Source organism: Myotis davidii, unplaced genomic scaffold, assembly GCF_000327345.1.
Source record: "Myotis davidii unplaced genomic scaffold, ASM32734v1 scaffold359, whole genome shotgun sequence".
NCBI lineage: Eukaryota > Metazoa > Chordata > Mammalia > Chiroptera > Vespertilionidae > Myotis > Myotis davidii.
Window position 1 is genome coordinate 597,000 of NW_006290460.1, and position 20,764 is coordinate 617,763.

Sequence of the window (20,764 nt, forward strand, 5' to 3'; positions counted from 1 at the left end):
GTACCTAGATCGCAGGCTCCTCCCTGGCTGGGGACCAGGTCAGGGCTCATGCAGGAGGCAACCAATCAAAGTGTTCCTCTCACTTTGATGTTTCTCTCTGTCTTTCCCTTTCTCTTACACATTCTCTAAAATTCAATGGAAACATATACTCAAGTGAGGATAAATGAATAATAATAAATTATTATTACATGAAAGACACATGTTGAAAATGCCTAAAAGAAGTTGTCATTTTTTCATGGTGAAGGGATCGGAGTGCGTGTTGATGAAAAAACCTTGCTGACTGCGGTGACTGGCAGTGGCTACAGCAGCGGGGTGATGGGGCTGGTGCCTTCCCCTGATCAGCCCGGTCACCTCCCACAAAGGGAGGCCAGACTGCGGCTTAGGACCTATCCCCAAGGGGAGCAAGGAGCCGGCCTAAGCCGTCACTAGGATATCCCCTGAGGGCTCCCAGTATGTGCAAGGGGGCAGGCTGGGCTAAGCCCCCCGCCCCCCGCCGCCGCCGCCAGTGCACGAATTTCGTGCAGCGGGCCCCTAGTATATTATAAAATGATACAGAACAGTGTCATTAGTATGCAAATTGTTTCCTCGACTGGGAGTTCTTCCAGGAGTGTGACCAGGGGCGGGGCTGGCTGGAGGAAAGGAGGGAGTACCTGGCCAGCAGCTGCCAGCTGCTAGGGACCCTACCAGTGCATGAATTTGTGTTTTGGTTTTTTACCGGACCCCACAGATTATGTATCCTGCCCTAAATGATAACCTACATTAGGAAACTATGGATGAAGGGACCTCAGCAGTGGGAGAAGGCGTGGTCCTCCAAAGTTACCACGCGCTCAGAGGGCAAGAGTAGCCTTTAAATATTCACCGCCCTCACCGTTGGTAAGGCTAGCGAACCAGTCAGGTGGAATGTTCCTGCTCCTCTCACCTCCATCTTCACCATCTACCTCCAGTCCTTTCCAACCCCGAGAGGGCTAAAGCACTTAGAAAGGGCAAGCAGATTTGGAGTTTTCATAAACTCTCCCTTCCCAAGTGGTGCATGTGAAACCTGCTGCAGAGCCTAGCCGGCTGGGGAAGGGGAGCTGGCTTATCACTAAGCTGGATATTCTGATAGCCAAAGGGAGACTGTTTTGTGTCTTAAAGTGACTATAAGACTTGTTATTCGATAAAAGTAATTGGAAAAACCATGGGGATTTCTTAGGTTTTCATCCAGGGCTGAGGGATGAGTTACTTAGGAAACAAGTGAAAGACAAAATGAAACTTCTTTTGAAATTGCATCTCTGAAGTGATACTTATTTGGTGTATTGATTACATAAGAATCTACAAATATCAAATGTTTTTTGATTCATGAACCATGTTAACTTTTAAGTTTCAAATGATGCTCGGAAAGCCAGCTTAGATTTTAATGGTGAAATTGAACTTCTTGTAAACAACATCTCCCAACTGATGTAATTTGGTAACAGGAAAAAACAATGCCATTTGCACTTGTGTTTGTCTAGTTGTTGGCTCTCTGACAGTGGTCTGAAAACGAAAAGTTTAGTTCAAAGTGGTTGCTTCCAAAGTGAGGAAATGTATGTAATATATCCTTAGAAAACACGCTTAACATTTTGACAGTTAAGCTTGATTTATAATAAAATAATTTCATTTTCCACTAGCAGTGACATAGAATAATTTTTTTTCTACGGGCTCTTCTAAATGACCTGAGTTGGGAAAATGTGGCTAGTTTTCAATATATTCCTACTGCTATTTCCAATTTTATGTGAAGACTGTTGTAGGCTAATTATCTAAAATTGCATTTAGTGCCATGTGGATGTGCAATTAACTTTGACACTGATAGACTGACAGAGTAAAATGAGGTTGCATTCTTTCCTGGGGTTCTATGAACTATATTTTAATGCCCTTCAATGATGGGATATTTACATCTTTTTAAAAAGATACGTACTTTTTAGAATTGATTTGAGAGAAACAGGGAGAGAGACAGAGAAGGAAAAAGAGACAGAAACAGAGAGAAACAGTGATTTGTTTTTCCAGTTATTTATGAATTCATTGGTTACTTCTTATACGTGTCCTGACCAGAGATCAAACCTGTTCCTTGGTGTATCGGAATGATGCTCTAATCAACTGAGGTACCTGACCAGAGAAAGATATTTACATCTTCTTAAATTTTCTGGAGTCTTTTTATTTTTAAAAATATGTTTCCTTTTTTTTTTTTTTGGAAAGGAAGGGAGAGGGATAGAGAGATGGAAACACTGATGAGAGAGAAACATTGATCAGTTGCCTCCTGCACTCTCCCTGCTGGGGAACCTGCAACCTGGGCATATACCCTGAGCAGGAATTGTCCTGGTGACCTCTTGTTTCATAGGTCAGTGCTCAATCACTGAGCCACACCAGCTTGGCTCTGGAAGTTTTTTGTAATTGTTCAAACTTTACAAAAGAGATAGTCTAATAAAAGTTATTTCACCATTAGTAGTGTATGTCTTTTCTCTGTAGTTATATCTTTTGCATGTTGTGAATGTTGTGGATTTTTGACTAAAAAATTTCATGATGTAATTTCTTTTTTGGCAAATATCCTTATCAATTCTTTCTGGCTATACAAAACTTGTAGGAGATTTATATTTTGTGACTTGGTAAGTATTATGTGAAATATAACATATGAATGTAATCGAGATAATTTTATTTTTGAACTTTTGGTAAAACTTATTTTAACTGTTGATCTTTCTAATTTTACTTTAAATTAGGGAAGGCTGCACCTAAAATTCAGTTCCTTGAAGGAGTGGACATCATGGGAAAATATATATTTGTATTATTTGTAATTTAAAAGCCAATTTAAAAGTACTGTAGACGGCAGCAGCATGCCAGACTATCAGGGGTTGGGGACACATTCCCCTCCCGTCTTGCTCCCTGCCTGACATCACACTTTAGCCATTACTCAGAACAGTTGTGAATACCTTTTGGGAAAGTAATCACAAAACCTTCTTATAAATATCTTACCTTTTTATTCCTTCAGTGCATTCCTCTGATTTTGTTTTAGGCTCGCAGGAAGGAGGTGTTTGTCCAGGAACGCTATGGAAGATTTAATTTAAATGACCCATTCCTGGCACTGCAGAGAGACTACGAAGCAGGTGCTGGCGATAAAGAGAAGAAGCCAGTCTGTACCAACCCCCTCTCCATCCTGGAAGCAGTCATGGGCCACTGCAGAAAAATGCAGGAAAGGATGTCCGCACAGCTGGCTGCTGCTGAGAGCAGACAAAAAAAGGTATTGAGACTTTCAAACGGTCATTTTCCCCAAAATACGGTGTAGAAGGCAGAAATGATCTCTGAGGTTATCCTTTGTTCTTAAATATTGTATTTTCAGGAAGAGTTGGAATAAGTACTTAGAAATGCAAAATTCTGACCAATTCTGGTGGTGGTTTTGAAATATCACTCAAAATTAAACAAACAAACAAACAAGTACAAAACACTAAACCAGAAAGGATGTCTGATAAAGAAATTATGTTTCCCATTAAGGTGACTTTAATACTTTCTTTAAAATAATAATTTTCCTTCTTTGAATTTCTCTTTTCTGCTGCTGTAAGACATGTTTAACTGCTAGGTAGGTGATCTAGTAATGCAACCAGGAAGGACTCTGATCATATGTGGTATCCCCAACTTACTTTATCCAGCTTCTATCTCAAATATTTCTTCAATATTAAAAATCGCTTACATTATTTCTTTGGAAAGTGAAACTAGCATGAGGAGAAGTAGAATGAAAGTTTGCGTGCAATCTCACTACATGTCACCATGAAGTCCTGGTTAGTCTCAGACTCGCCTCTGGGGTCTGATAGCTGTGTATACTGCAGACCTCCAGGCTCCTGCTCACTCACATGCCTTTCTTTTAAACCAACTTCCTCCCCACCCTTCGCCTCCCCTACCAGCACATACTTATTTATTGTGCATGAGTAGATGCTTCAGAGTCCTGAGTGATAAAAGCTTACTATCATCAGCCATGCGGAAATAGAAGTTTAAAGTTTGTCCTTCCAGTGTACAGACAAGCTATGAATTCCCTTTAGAAAAGAGAGTGAGGAAATTGTAGAAGCTAATGATGTCTAGTGTAATTAGAATTAAGAGCAATATGTTCTTTCAACTATCATTAAAACATAAAATGTTTCTATTTGTCCTTTTCAGAGAACTTGTTATAGCTTACATGTAACACCTGCTGGATAATCAAACTGAATGCACCATATTGTAAATATTTATGATACTGTCATTGATGTGTATGTCTTTTCTCTATAGTTATATCTTTGCATTAACATATGCATGCCAGTGTTCTGGGGGAGGGGGAGGGTTGAGAAAAAGCAACCGTTTTCATCAGGATGTCAAATAGTAAGAAAATAAAGCGCTGGGCAAATTAGTAAAGAAGAAAGAATTGAAGGCTTTCCATGGATGTGAGGTGGAATCAAACAGTTTTACTGAGGACGTTGCAAACCCTCTACAAAGCCCAGTGGACAACCACTGAGGCCTCTGGAAATTGTCAAAACTCCCCACAAACCACATAAGCAAGAGTTAATGTATTTTAGCTGATGCCACTGAAGCTCATTTGTATTTCTTGGATGATGCACATTTCATTTATGTTCTGAACATGTCAAATGAGCTATTTCATCATAAAGTTTTTCTGGGTTTTCTGCTATGTTTTCAGAAGTCAAGAAGATACTTTGTTTTCATTGTAGTTTTCACTTAATATACAAAAATGCATGCTTTCCTAAATTTTACTTCAGTTTTGCATTTTATCATTTCTCTTGTAGAAAAAGAAGAAACTCATTTTGAGATCAATGAAAGATTTTATTATCTAGCTTATTTTTGTAAATCAGCTTACATCCTGTTTCTTTCTGAATGGCTGGGCCATTTCCAACCTGGCTGGTAGTGAAAGGAAATCGTTTCTGTCTTGTGAGTCCTGACAGGCTAATATGAAATAAGCCAGTGATCTTTCGCTCACATATAACAGGGATACAGTGGTTCTTTATGGCCAAATTCATTGGCTGTGTAGTCTCTGACAGGCAGCGCTATCTTCTGTCCCTAAAGGATAGTCTGTTCTGGTAGACTGTAGCATGTAAAAAGAGTTACAGTTTCTACTCGTATCCTGAATCTTACAAAGAAAATATCACATCAAGTGATAAGGCCACAAAACAAAGAAGTCATCTTTTTAGCAACAAATCTACCTGTCATCTTTAGTTTTGAAGGTTTTTTTTTAATTTTTATATATTGAATTGAGAGAGAGAGAGAGATGTTGTTCCACTTATTTATGCATTCATTGGTTGATTCTTGTATGTGCCCTCACCAGAATCAAACCCACAACCTTAGCGTATTGGATGATGCTCTTAACTGAGCTACCTGGCCAGGGCCTGAAAGTATTTTAACCAGACATTTTCAGTACCCTTGCATATAAAGTAAATTGCAGCTTTATAAATCTAAAATCAGTAAGACAAAATAAATCCATTACTTTCCATCAGTCCAGTTCTTTAAATTACTGTCAGAGCAAAAGCCAGGGAAAGCAAAGGCCTTATTATCTACAATTGAGGCGTTTATTACCAGACACAGGCACAGCTCATGGTGATTCTAACACATTGGGCCTGAACGCTGCTCTGCTAGGCCTCTGCAGACGAGAGAAGGAGGCTGCTTGCTCACTCAAGCATTGGTTCCTGCTAGGACTCCTAATAGGAGGGTTGACTGGTCATTTGTGTGCCAGGAAAATTTGGGCAAGAATAAATTTGGGTAAGGACGGAGCGCTTAAAGCCGTTTTGAATAAGCTAATGAGTAATCATCATGGGAAACTTTGCCTCCAGTCATCTCTACATTTCGAGCCTGTAACCTAGATAGGTTAGAATGATATTTGGGGTTTTTATTACTTATCTTGTACACCATCTGTTAATAGAGTTTCTATCCTAATTTATTTTCAATCATTTTAGTGTGAGTGATTTCTAACCCTAAAATAGGAGGGACCTTATAATTTGAGCAGAGCCTTTAAAAGTAAGAAGCCAAGATAATAACTAGGAAATTCCTAAGGGAACAATATTTTTTCCACCAGTGAAAAAACTAAAAGTAGTTAGCTCTGTGTATTGGGTATAGCTTCTTCTAGGTGGCAGCTCAGCATAATGAGGTCAGTTGCATGTCAATAGATGCATCAGGCAGGGTTTTAGTTGTGAGCAAATGAAGTTGATTGAGTTAAGCAGAAAAAGTGTTTATTGGTTGTTTTACATTATGGTAGAGCCTGGCTGGGCCAGCTAGGGGACCAGCTCTTACCAGCCAGCATCACCAACAAATGCTCATTACAGATCCAGTCTGAGGTGGGTGATGTTTTTGCTCATGAGAGCTGGATACTGCAGCTTGCTGACTCCAGACAGCACCACTGCCATCACTGCTCTGGGTCTTGAGTGGTGCTTCCCTGGCCCTGCTTCTTTGCAACCCTCATTTCCCACTGGAAGCCTAAGAACAGGTGCATTTCATTGGTCAAACCTAAGCTCCACACCCTCTCCTCAGCTACAAGGGAGACTGGGAAAGCTGGACATATTTCACTTCTGTGGGGAAAATAATAAGGGGAGAGAATTCTCCCTAACAGGAAGCAGTTTCAGGTGCTAGACAACCAAAGAAATGACAGTTGAGCCAGAAGAGAATAATTCCGTTGTTTTAATTTCTTTCATAGGCTCCGCCTTGCTATTACAGCTCATTGTACTGCACTGCCACTTGTACAGTGCTCTCTACTTCATTACATAATGGTTTATAACATATAATTTAATTTTAAGTTGCTTCCTAGACTTTCATTCAAGGACAACATGGTGGAGAACCATCTAAAATAACATTTTTAGAAAGAGTATTTAGGACATTTTGTAAATGAGTGATTGTTTTTAGCTCATTCCTGAGTCTTCTTTTGTATGACTCATTGTTACATTTCAACATGTATTTGACTTCCCAGACACATTGCAGTGAGTGTTAAGAGAGAGCTGGAGATGTGTCTTATGCTTCCTCTCAAATGGGATATGTTCTTTTGCTGTATTTTCAAATTCATTGTCCTGTATAACTCTACTCTCTCAAGTCTGCTATTTAAGCCCATTCAATTAAGTTTTTTTTCCCCATCTTATTTTTATTTTACTTTTATTTTTTAAAGTTTTTACTCATTTCAGAGAGGAAGGGAGAGTGAGAGAGATATAGAAACATTAATGGTGAGAGAGAATCATTGATAGGCTGCTTCCTGCATGCCCCACACTGGGGACCACGCCCAAAACCTTGGGCATGTGCCCTGACCGGGAATTGAACCGTGACCTCTTGGTTTATAGGTCGACACTCAACCGCTGAGCCATGCCAGCTGGGCAACATTTTTTCATTTTATTATGCTTTTTAATTCTAGTTTTTCATTTGATTTTTTTTTCTTAGTTTCCATTTCTATGCCAAAATTCCCCCACTGTTCTATCATTGTGACCATATTTTCTTTGACAATAGCTGCTTTAGGGTCCTTGTCCGCTAATGCCAATGTGGATCATCTTGGACACAGTTTATATTTGAGTACATTTATTTTGACAATGGACCACTTTGAGTTTATTCGTGGGTATGGTATAAGTTGGTGGTCTAGTTTCATTGTTTTGCATGTACCTGTCCAGTTATCCCAACACCATTTATTGAAGAGACTGTCTTCACTCTATTGTATGCTCTTGCCTCCTTTGTCAAATATTAATTGAGCATAATGGCTTGGGTCGATATCTGGCTTCTCTGTTCTGTTCCACTGATTTGTATGCCTGTTCTTGTGCCAGTAGTAGGCTGTTTTGATTACTGTGGCTTTGTAGTATAATTAGATATCTGGTATTGTAATCCCTTCAGCTTTGTTCTTCATTCTCAAGATTGCTGAGTCTATTCAGGGTCTTTTTTGGTTTCATATAATTTTTGGAGTATTTTTTCTAGATCTGTGAAATACGCCATTTTGGTATTTTCTTGTGTTTTTTTTTTTTTTGCTGCTTCAATTTCATCAGTTTCATTGGCCTATTCAGCCCATTGCTTTTCATTACTTTGTATGCTTCATGCCACTCCATCTGGCCTGAAGTGTTTCCATTGATAAATCAGCTGGCGAATTGAGAAATCATCTGGGGATGTCCCATGTAGGTAACTTTCTGTCTCTTTCTTGCAGCCTTTAAGAGTCTTTCTTTGTCTTTAATATACATCATTTTAAAAATGATGTATAGTTGTGGGTCCTTTTGGGTCCATTTTGCTTAGGACTCTGTGTTTCCTGAATTTGAGTGACTTTATCCTTCACCAGGTTAGGGAAATTTTCTGTCATTATTTTTTCAAACAGGTTTTCTATTTCTAGCTCAGGTTCTTCTTCTTGCACTGTTATTGTATGAATGTTGTACCAAAGTTCCTTTAAACCCCCACCTGCTATTTAATTTTTTTCCCAATTGCTGCTTTGAATGCGTTTTTCCCCCCTACCTTGTCTTCTGATTCACTGATTCAATCTTCTTCTATTCTACTTTTGATTCCTTCCAGGGTATTCTTTACTTCAGCTGTGTTGTGCTTCATTTACACTTAATTTTCTGTTTGTTTATCCTTACATAAGAATATTTTTCCCCGTTAATTTTTAGAGAGAGGAGAAGGGAAGGATGGAGGGGAGAGAGAGAGTGAGAGAGAAACATTGATGTGAGAGAGACACATTGATTGGTTGTCTCCTGCATGTTCCCCAACTAACGCCTGGGATCAAATCTGCAACCCAAGTATGTGCTCTTGACTGGGAATTGAACATCCAGCTAGTTTGTTAGCAGCATTGGGCCCAGGGATGGATCAATGGTTCTCCCAGCTCTACCTCTGCTGGTCTTTGCCAGCCACCAGCAGAGAATCTTAGTCACTCAGAAGTCTGTTTCTGACCAGGATGGCAGTGTAGGTAAATGTGGTATATGCCTCTTCACAGAGCCAGGTCTAAAATACAGAACAACCATCATTAAGAACTGCCTGGATGCCCGGTTTGGCTCAGTGGATAGAGCATTGGCCTGCGGACTGAGGGGTCCCAGGTTTGATTTCAGTCAAGGGCTTGTACCTTGGTTGCAGGCACATCCCCAGTGGGAGGTGTGCAGAAGGCAGCTGATCAATGTTTCTCTCTCATTGATGTTTCTAACTCTCTATCCCTCTTCCTTACTCTCTGTAAAAAATAAATAAAATATATATTAAAAAAAAAAGAACTACCTGAAATCTGACGGAATGGAAGCCCTAAGTGACCGGCCAACCAGCTGGCCAGCTAGTAGGTATGATGTGCACTGACCATGAGGGGGCAGACGCTCATCACAGGAGCTGCCGAGCGACAGCAACTTTGCAGAGTGCCCTCTTGCACTCCAGGACTCCTCGGGGGATGTCGGACTGCCAGTTTCAGTCCAATCCCCCCAGGCCAGGCCGAGGGACCCCACCTGCCAGAGGAACCCTGCTCACTCCGCAGATGCCCTTTGAGCCCCTGAACTGCCCCAGATCCAGCCGGCCAAGGGAGGTTGGCTCCAGGGCGTGTCTGGCCCATTTTGCCCAGTCCCGCCTTGCCAGCCACCTTCTAATTATTTTCCTTTCAATGTGCACGAATCCGAGAACCAGGCCTCTAGTAATTAAAGAAGGAACTACACTGAGACTGGTAGGAGGTGTAGAGGTGTGGAAAGGGTTGATCTGACACCCAGATGTGGCCTGGGAGGGGTATCTTGGCTGAGGAGGCCTCCTGTGAGGAGCAAGGGGTCCTAGCCCCACACCAGAACAGTCAGCCCTGAGTTCCAGTGCCGGGAAGAGAAGTCCTTGTAACATCATGCTGTAAAAACCAGCGGGGATTGTGACAGAGTGACATGGAGGCAGCTGGAAACCCAGGCAGTTCCTCTTATAGTGCCTGTGCACAAATGTACTTGGAATCACTCCCTCCGAGCTCCAGTCCTGGGGCAGCAGCTTGAAAAGATCCAGGGTCATACAGTGAGGATCTAAATTGTCTAGCATCAGGGCAAGACCTGAGGAACAACTTTCTCCCAGACCAAAGGACTGACAGAGGTCATTGTTCCTCTAATGAGATCTCCTACCCCTCACAGAGCTGACTGGCAGGTGCCATATCTGACACTCCATCAAGCTGACCCACAATGTTCACCCTGCCCTGGGGATTACCTGAGATTCTAGCCAACCCAGTTTATAGCTGCACCCAAGTTGTTTTCAGTGGCTTTTCCATATGAATGGCCTGTCCTATCTCAGGATTCAGACTCCTAAAATCTCTCAAAAAAGTAGAGCTGGACTCAGCTTGCCCTATACCTCTAGATAAGTGGCCCTAGGCCTCGCACTAGCAGCAGCCTGCCTTGGTTCACAGTTTGGCTTCTCCTGGGCACCTCCAAGCCCAACACAAGTAACAGCCATCTGAAGATCGTTCAGTAGCTCAAGCCAGGTGGCCCAATGAGAGCACAGGCAGTAGCTGACTTTGCACCTCCCAGGAGGTCGCAGAGCCAGTGCACCTGGTGGACAGCTTCAGACAATGCCAGATTACAACTCTACCACTTTCATGAGTGACACACTCAAGAGAAGAACTTAGTGAGCAACCAAGCCCCACTGAAGCAAGTCCTGTGCCATAGGGTGTCTTCTGCTGTAGCCACAGCTAGTCTTCATAGCCAGTTGGCCTGGGGGTCAATCCCTCCCAGTGATGCTAACAGCAATCAAGGCTCAACTACAACAGGATAGTGCACACAGCCCACATAGGGGCGCACCTAGAGTGCCTAGCTCAGGAGACTGGGGAGGCTGAGCCATTGGGCCCTACAAGGACACCTTCTACACAGAGCCATTCTATGAAATTCTGGAGATGTAGCAGCTACTTAATACATTGAAACAAACACAGAGAAGCAGCCATAATGTAAAGAAAAAGAAAAATGAAAAAAAAGATGAAATATCCAGAAAAAGAACTGAGTGAGATGGAAGCAAACAAACTACTACATACAGAATTCAAAACAATGGTTATAATGATGTTCAAGGAATTTAATGAGAGCTTCAAGGAACCTACTGAGAATGTCAAGGAACTTAGTGAGAATGCCATGGCACTTAGAACATCAAACACATAAAAAGGGACCAGTCAGAAATTAAGGATTCACTGGCTGAAATGAATAATGTAAAGGAAATCAACAGAAGAGTAGAGGATGCTGAGAATCAAATTAGCGGTTTGGAATATAAGGAAGCAAAAAACACCCAATCAGAAGAGCAAAAATTAAATAGAATCCAAAAATATAAAGATAGTGTAAGGAGCCTCTGGGACAGCTTCAGGCATACCAACATTAACATCATTCAGGTGCCAGAAGGAGAAGACAGAGAGAGTAAGAAGTTGAACATCTATTTGAAGAAATAATGACAGAAAAAAGTGGTAAGAAATATTCAGTGATGAAAAGCAAGGACCTACAACCAAGATTTCCCAGCAAAGTTATCATTTAGAATTGAAGGTCAGATAAAGAGCTTCATAGATAAGAAAAAGCTAAAGGAGTTCGTCACCACCAAACCAGTATTACATGAAATGTTGAAGGGTCTTCTTTAAGCAGAAGAAGAAGGGAAAGGGAAGGGGAAGGAAGAAGCAAGATCTGGATGGAGGAGGGCAATGGAGGTAAACATGGGGAAATCTGTAATACAGTGGGGCCTTGACTTACGAGTGTCCCAACTAAGGAGTTTTTTGAGATACCAGTTGTCTCTCCGCCCATTTTTTGCATTGAGTTGATAGAGTAATTTGAGTTAATGAGCTCCTCAATGAGCTCGGTCTCAGAATGAATTAAACTCGTAAGTCAAGGCCCCACTGTACTCTCAACAGTAAATATATTTTAAAAAATAAATACAGAAGAGATATATTAGTCTGAAATTCCCTGTTAAAATAATCTATTAGGATAGACTGAGAGTCAGTTGGTCATTGGCTGAAGTTTTGGGGAGAGTTGCAGAAGTTTATCCCATGAATGAGGTAAATTGTAGAGGAAGCTAAACAAAGGCAGATAGAGTGATTGATGATTGGGGTTCAAAGTGCAAATGAATTTGGAGTCATGTTTCTGCAGGCACCTTAGTTATGTGGTTTACTCTGTGTTCTGCTATCTGTGATAAGATTTTAAAAGACCCATGTTAGTCTGAGATAGAATTCATAAGGCACGAATGATGGCAGGACAAAGATACAAATGAATTATGGGAGACTTACAGTTTTCTGTATAAATATCTGAGATAAGTTGAGTTAATCTTCTTTTGGAAGTCAGTCTTCAATTGGATTCTGAAGTATAAGATGAAAGTTATCATTTCAAAAATGAAGTGTGATTGATCCATAGTAAGGAAATTCTATGGGCAAGATGTGTGATATGGTGAGAAAAACTTGAGACAAGTGGAACCCTGAGTGAGTGTCTTGATTCTGACACTGATTAACTGGATAACATCAGGAAAATCACTAATTTAGCCTTTAGGTAGTTTTGTAAAATGAAGGTAGCCCTTAGAGTTCTGCAAGACATCATTTTTCTACCTTCAGAGCTAAACTATGAAACTCATATTTTAAAAATACGCTGAAAACTGACCTAGTTTCTGCTTTTTTCTACATTGTTATAAGAATGGGGTGAAGGTGCTAATATAAAATATATTTTAAACTTTCTCATTCTAATTTTGTGTATGCCTTCCATAGCAACCTATTATTTGATCTATTTAGAAAAGGTAAATCCTACACCATAGCTTTAACTATAAATGTTATTTTTTATGATGACTAAAACATGCCTGTAAATATGTTTTACAGTACTGTTGTTCTCCAGATCTCACCTAATCTACTTATAAAGTCACCCCTACAAATTTTATACAGTAGAATAGAGTGTGTGTGAATAAACAATAGTCTCTAATTATTCTTGGAGAATTATGTGTATTCCCGATCACCTATTTCACCTGTTCATAGGACCCATTGCAATGTTACTTAACAACTTCTTCAAAGCAGGAAACAGCCAAAGTAAATAAATAACATGCCAGGCCCTCGCTGGGCAGTGAGCCATTCTCTCCTTTTGGTCACTGCCTACTGTAGGAGCCCCACATGAAGGTGTGCATTGGCATTCTAGGCAGAGGGAACAGCAAAGTCAAAGACCCTGAGACAAGACCACGGTTATGAGTGTTCAAGATACTCAAAGGAAGTCAATAGAGTGGGAGCTAAGTGAGGAAGTGAGGCTGATGTAGGAGATGGGGTCAGACTTTTGGGTTCACTGACATTGATTATAATTCTAATAAGATATTTCCTTAGCTCTTTGTAGTTTTCAAAGAACTTTCATATATAATTTTATGTGGTTTCTATAGCAACCCATTGCAAGAACCTCAAAGTTAAAAAAAAATGCTAATACAGTTTGCAAATAGAGGAGCTTAGTATTTATTTACTGGCACTTATTATACTGTACCTCAACGATTAGTTAGTAATTTTAAAACATTAAACCTTTAAAAAAGTAGTTCCCTTACAGAGCTCTGATTTTACAAAAACAGAATGTACTGAACTCTGTGCTGTGAACTGAAGGATGAGATTACTATTCTCTTCTATAGTTAACTTTAGTAGATGAAGAAAATTCTCTGTTGGTGTAACTTAGATGTTTTTCATAAAATTAGTTACATTTATTTTCTCATTTTAATGAGTCTAAAATATTTGTTTCCTATCACAATACACTTTAGAAAATGTGGTATTTTAGCTAACCTAAATCATGTAATTGTAAGAAAAATCTCACAAGAAGCACTTCTTTGGCTAAAAGAATTTCCTGCATATTAATGGAGCTGTCCTGTGAATTTCTTCCAGCTGGAGATGGAAAAGCTTCAGCTACAAGCCCTTGAGCAAGAGCACAAGAAGCTGGCCTCCCGCCTGGAGGAAGAGCGAGGCAAGAACAAGCATGTGGTCGTGATGCTGGTCAAGGAGTGCAAACAGCTCTCCGGCAAAGTCATAGACGAGGCCCAAAAGCTAGAAGAAGTAATGGCCAAACTGGACGAAGAGAAGAAAAAGACCAGTGCATTAGAAGAGGAACTCTCTGCTGAGAAACGAAGAAGCACAGACATGGAAGCTCAGATGGAAAAACAGCTCTCTGAGTTTGACACGGAACGGGAACAGCTTCGTGCCAAGCTGCACCGAGAAGAAGCACACACCACTGACCTCAAAGAGGAGATAGACAAGATGAAGAAAATGATTGAGCAACTGAAAAGGGGAACTGACAGCAAACCAAGCCTCTCTCTCCCCCGGAAGGCGAAAGATAGGCATTTGGCCTCTATATCTGTGGGAACAGAAGGACCTGTGACAAGATCTGTTGCTTGCCAGACAGACCTACCGACAGAAGGCGCTGACCACGTGAAGAAGTTGTCTTTGACTGTGCCTGCAAAGCCTTCCACAGGGAGCCCCCGAGTTTCCGCAAGTGCAAAAGGGAATGTGTGCACCAGTGCCACCTCGGTCAGACCGGGTATTGACAGGCAGACTTCCCAAGGTGACTTGATTGGCTCCGCTCTGCCCACTGTCTCATCTCCAAGTGCAAATAGAATTGAAGAAAATGGACCCAGCACTGGTTCAACACCAGATTTAACAAGCACAACCCCACTTCCCAATAACGCTGCCCCTCCCACCCTGCAAACACTAGGCACAGCTCCCCAGAGCTATTCACAAGCTCCGCCTGTGCACAGTTTACACTCACCGTGTGCCAACGCGTCTCTGCATCCAAGTCTAAACCCACGCGTCCAGGCAGCTAGATTTAGGTTCCAGGGCAATGCTAACGACCCAGACCAAAATGGAAATACCACCCAGAGTCCTCCATCAAGAGATGTCTCTCCTACAAGTCGTGAAAACCTAGTGGCCAAACAACTGGCTCGAAATACTGTGACCCAAGCGCTGTCAAGATTTACTGGCCCTCAAGCGGGAGCACCCCCAAGGCCTGGAGCGCCCCCGGTAGGGGATGTTGGCACCTACCCGCCTGTTGGTCGGACCAGCGTAAAGACTCCCGGTGGAGCACGAGTTGACAGAGGCAACCCTCCTCCTATTCCCCCAAAAAAGCCAGGGCTCTCCCAAGCTCCTTCTCCACCCCACCCCCAACTCAAAGTTGTTACGGATAGCAGCAGGGCCTCCAGTGCTGCCGCCAAAGCAGATAACAAAACTGTGGCTTCACCTCCTTCCAGTTTACCGCAAGGGAGCAGGGTCCTAAGTGAGGAGAATCTCCCTAAATCCTCCTCTCCGCAGCTGCCACCAAAACCGTCCGTAGATTTAACTGTGGCGCCGACAGCCCTGGCCACGTCTCAGGTGGGTGCCTGGCCTGCTGAAACCCCTGGACTGAGCCGGCCTGCATGTGCAGAGCGTTCCCTGGTCATTCCCACCACCATTGCCTTTTGCTCTTCCATAAACCCTGTTAGTGCCTCACCCTGTAGAACAGGTGCCTCAGACAGCCTCCCGGTAACAGCCTCAGGTAAAGGGATTGCCATGTTATACCCTTTTTAAGAATGTGGCCTGCCCTCTTGCCTTAATTTCTTCCACATTGCCATGGAAATTTTTTTTTAAATTTGATACTTTTTAATATATATTTCTTTCCTCTTTTTTTTTTTTAATGACTCCAGGGTATGGTGATTCATCTTGCAGTGTTGTTATGCTAAGTACTTGCTTTCTTTTTTCTTTTTTTCTTAGTGACCTGAAAGTAGTGGTTTGGAGCACCAGGGGACCATAAAATTAGAGAGATGAAAGCATTTCCATGGGAAGAAAGACTGTTCCTTCTTATTAAATTTATCTCACAGACTTTAATATCAGTGGGTCATCACCAGGCAGTGTGTGTTCAGTTTTACTGCTTCTGAGATGACATAAACGCAATCCCTTCCAGTAGTTATTAACACTACTCTCCAGCTTGGATTACCAAATTGATTAGATTTGTTCTGTAATTTGTATGATCTAAATTTTAATATAAGCTTGGTGTTAACTATTCTTAACCTCAAAAATTGAGTGTCTGTGTTTATCAGTCTCTAATTTAAGAGTAGTTTATTTCTAATGTCGTTTACTCTTATTTAGAGCTATCTTCTGCCAACACTTGAGCACAGGTGGTTAGCATGTGGCCTATATTAGTGAAGGTGCCCGCTGCAGACGTGCTTTCTGAAGTCACGGAGTATGGGACTCTTGAACAAAGAAGGGTTTTTTTCCCTTTTGTTTTACAGTACTAGAGGAAGCACTTGTTTTTTTATTGATGTGAACTGGATTCGTTTTTACGAGCAAATGAGCATCCCAGATACTGTTATGTTTCAGAGTTCAGTTGAAACTTTGGAGAAGTCTTGCCTATCTCAGGATCTTAATGGTTAGCAGAGATTTCTTGTTCTAATGAGAAGAAACTTTAAGAGTTAAAAGAAGATTTGAGTAAGTTTTATTTAAAGTAGGTTTTATTTAAGATTGAGGAGAAGAGTGGAAGTAAGGAAAACAGGTAGTTGGTAATCATCAGGGAATGAGAGCAGTACATCATGACTTACCTATACAATTACAAACTGTCTCCTTGAAATTAAGTTCCTTTAGAAGCTGCCTTCTTATGTTCTGGGGCAAAATTGGAAACAGCAGGGACTTTGCCATCAGTCAGATTTGTGTTGGAATCTGGGCTTTGCCACTTACAGTTGTAGGTTTGGGTTGCTTGTTCTTGAACTGAGCAAGTTTTCTTATTGGAACTTATGCTACTATGTGGGGAGGGTGGCTAGTAGGAGGATTTAATGTAACGTGTGAGGAGCATAGTATTGAGCTTAGAGCAGCATGAGTGATGAAAAAATAGAGATGCTGTTACTGCTTCAGGGATATCGTTGCTAAAAGCATTTTTGAAAATTTGCTTTAGAATTGACTTCAGTATTATTTCGTGATGTCTTTATGGGCACATATATTTGGATATATATTTTATCCAAAATGGTATTATGCAGCTGGATAGCCTTCTCCTTGCCTGACATGATGTTGGCTGTTTCTCACAAGTTAAACTCGCCCTCAAAGGAGGGATTTTTGCTGCCAGTCAGGAAAATCAGAGAATGTGCTGTATGGTTGTAAGTCGCAAAACAGAAGTTTCAAAAACATTCAGACAGTGGAGTGTTACTGACATAAATGCACAGACTGTAAAACAGAAAACACTTCTTAGGATATATAAAGTTTGTCAGTTATTTTTTAAAATACAAAGCTGTCTTTACTTTGTACCTTGATGCTTTGCCTGTAGTTGCTTTTGTCATGGCTGTGCTTCAGGGTTAAGCTGCAAGGGCCTTTGGTTTCAGTAGATAAGCCTTTAAGCCAGGATCCACGATGGAGGATTATAAATTAACATTCAAAGACAGAGAATTCCTAGTCCATGATACAGGACTGGGCAAAAGTAGGTTTATAGTTGTGAGTATGCAAAATAGGGTTTATTCTTGTATTATCATTTATTAATTATTGTATTTCCATGCAAACAACTGCAAAACTACTCTTACCCAACCCTGTATATTCACCAGAATGACCTGCGTAGGATACAGTGGAATTTTAGATAAAAGACCCATTTTTAAAAATGCCCTTGGCTTGTGTCTAGAGAGTTAGAGAATAAATTCAGGAACTAAAGAAATAGCAGCCGCTGACAATGCATGAAACTGGTCCCTTATTTCCTGTTCTCTGATTCTGTAATTTGCCCAAAATATTTTCAGAACTGCGTTTTTACCTTTGGTGGGATAACAGGTTTCTATTTCCTTTGATTAGAAGGTGTGGTTTATGAGTGGAAACGGAGGCTGTGGAGGTAGTCATTCAGCACATGTTTACTGATCCTGCAGTGTATTCTGGGAATGGAAATGTTAATACTGTGCAGTGGGGGGTGCATAACTCCCCCATGGGTGTAGCTTAGCCTATAGGATTTTGACTCTGTTTTCCAATTAGATTGCCCCTGTTTTTGCCACCCTGCTCACTGCAACTAGGAAGCACCAGAGCTCCCTCCATCCTGCTGCTGAACACACCTGTGCCTGGGTGAGTTCCTGCCTCTGCGGAGCATAAAGCTCACCGCAGGGCATTAATCTTCTGAGCAGCCACTAATGCGCTGTGGTTGGAAGGGCAGGGCCTGGGGACAGCACACCTGCCCAATGCATGGTAGTGTGGGCTCCAGTTTCAGTGGGGGACAGAACACTGCGTATAAGAAGGCAAGGTTAGTCCCTTTCTACGTATCACCCTAAAGAGCACATTTACTCCGAGCCATTAGTTTTTCCATCTAAACATGAAAGCATTGAACCAAAAAGTAATAGTAGTTCCAAACCAAAGAGATTTGTTAAACTTGCCTGTTGAATTTTCAAACAGCAGTTCACTAGCACTCCCTCCTTGGAGAACCACTAGATCCCACGATCTTTCAAACTCTAAAATTCTGTGTTTCCGTGTCAGCTTATATCCGTGAGAAAGAATTCTGATTAACAAAGCAATGAGAAGGTTGAAATGACAAAAGGTACCACTTCATTGAATATCTTGTAAATTACTCTAACCCTGTCAACAGTTTCTATGGTCAAATGCTAATTTTTTAAATAATATTTTAAAATTATAAGTAAATTAGTTTTTCTTGTTCCTCATGAACTAGTCAAGTGAACACATTTTAATTGTTAGATGAATAGAAGCCTAACACAGAAACCACCCCAGGTAGCTGAGTTTCCATACCCTTGGGAATATTTTTAATTTTGTTACGTTGTATTGGTTCAGATTTTTTTTCTTATTTAAGCATACATTTTAAAAATTATTCCCCGTGTATGATTGGCTTAAAGTCTACATCAGAAAACGAGATTGATCTGAGCTATGACATTAACCTTCTCCACACCCTGAAGCTGATGCCAGAAGCTGGTCTCCACTCTTCCTTCTGCCATGGCACCTTCTGTCTGCCCCTTGTCACTGCATGTCTGTCAGACGCTCACCGTTACTGATGTGTGCACATGGCACTGCAAAGCTGAATGACCTTTCCTAACATCATTAAAGTAACTGTGTGACTGCAGATCTGTCCTATCATTGCTTCACCATTACTTAAAAAGTCAAGTAACTGTTACCATTTTTATCATTGTTGGGAATCTCAAATGAGGAATAAATGATCATGGTAAGGTTTTATTTTTCCCATGCTGATAGAAGGATTTATTACAATAACGTAAGTTTGTCTGTGCTAGAGAAAATTGGAAATGATAGTGCAGACAAAAGATTTATTTAAACTTTAACAATATTTGGTATTTATAGAGCATTTTCCTTTGTAAATCGTTTTTAAATGTATTGCAAACCTCTAACAAAATAAGGAAATTAATGTATATTTTTCTGCAGTTCTGTGTAACAGAGATAGAACTATAAGACTCTTCAGTGGTCTAAAGGTTGAAAACATTTTTGAATAAAATATTTTATCTTATGGATATCTTTTCATTAAACATAGAGTTTTCCAGGAAATTACATCTATAGTTGAATATTACCATATAAAGAAGTAAAAATATAGTTATTAAAATTTCCCCCCAAGCCTAGAATTGTATCGGAAAAGTGAAAACAAATCCCCAAAGAATAGCAAATCATTTATTAGATACCTCTTGATATTCTTAAGGGGATATCGATAACCAAAAATTCTTGGATGAGTTAGAGGGAAATACAGAGAGGAAGGGAGGAAGGAAGGGAAGGTTAGAGGAGAGAGAGAGAGGAAGAAAGGAAGAAGGAAGGAAAGAGAAAGGGAGGGAAGGAAGGAAGGAAAAAAAAGAGGGCTGGAGGGAGGGAGAAAAAGCATGAGCCACATTCCCTCCTATTCCACGGAGGACCACAGTGCAATGCTTTCATATTGCTTTTGTGTTTGCTTTGCAGTCAAACACCTTGGTGTTTACAAGTTTTGTTTGCCATCCATTTCTGATAAGTACTGATTTAATTTTTGTGGGCTTGTTTTTTGTTTGTTTTTAAGAAAAGAGGGCTGAAGGGAAGGAGAAAAAGCATGAGCCACATTCCCTCCTATTCCAGGGAGGACCACAGTGCAATGCTTTCATATTGCTTTTGTGTTTGCTTTGCAGTCAAACACCTTGGTGTTTACAAGTTTTGTTTGCCATCCATTTCTGATAAGTACTGATTTAATTTTTGTGGGCTTGTTTTTTGTTTGTTTTTAAGAAAATACACAAGGTAAAATGTACCAGAGAGGAGCCTTCTTGTAAGTATGAAGTAAAAATAATACTTTTGTAAGAAGCGAAAATGAATATCAATGGGAAAATATCACAAAGTTTAGATAAATATCTAATTTTATGACCATATGAATTCTGTATGTCACTGCAGTCTAATAGGGTAACAGTAATAAATTATTTATGGACCCAGATAAATTAGGAAGGTATAATGCTCAGCTTTTAATTAGCAGTTCTAGTTTCATTTGTATAAACTGCTTTGTTTATTACAAAGAATTTTTAAAATATTGAGACATCCTTTTGATACTTAATATTTATTGAAATAATTTAAGGCCAATAGTTAAGGTTCAACTATAAAGACTGAATATTACATACATAATAATGTAATTAATACCCATATACCTAAAAATGGTGTCCTGGTGCCAATGTGTAAAGAATAGAAAAGCTTCATCTATTACATGTTACTACATGGGATGTTACCAGATATCTGTAGAAACTATGCCCCGAGGAGTGACAATGTGCACGTATGCCTTTATATGCACACCAACATTGCTTAATGGTGTTTGAGGCTCCATAAGGAAGAAAATAAAATGATGTGTTTTGAAAGTTAACTGTATTTAAGCCAAAAATACATGAAATACCTCTATGTCACATTAAATAAAAATTTTTTTACTTTACTGTCTTTACATAATTTTGATCA

At 40.5% G+C, this 20,764-nt stretch overlaps 1 protein-coding gene across 1 annotated transcript in view; it reads left to right on the plus strand.

Moving 5' to 3' along the window:
* CTTNBP2 (cortactin binding protein 2) overlaps nt 1-20,764 on the plus strand; it is a 226,000-nt gene that overhangs the window by 125,956 nt on the left and 79,280 nt on the right. Inside the window, 3 exon segments of the mRNA XM_015563768.1 lie at nt 3,023-3,247; nt 13,766-15,415; nt 17,843-17,929. Coding sequence (XP_015419254.1) covers nt 3,023-3,247; nt 13,766-15,415; nt 17,843-17,929 — 1,962 coding nt within the window.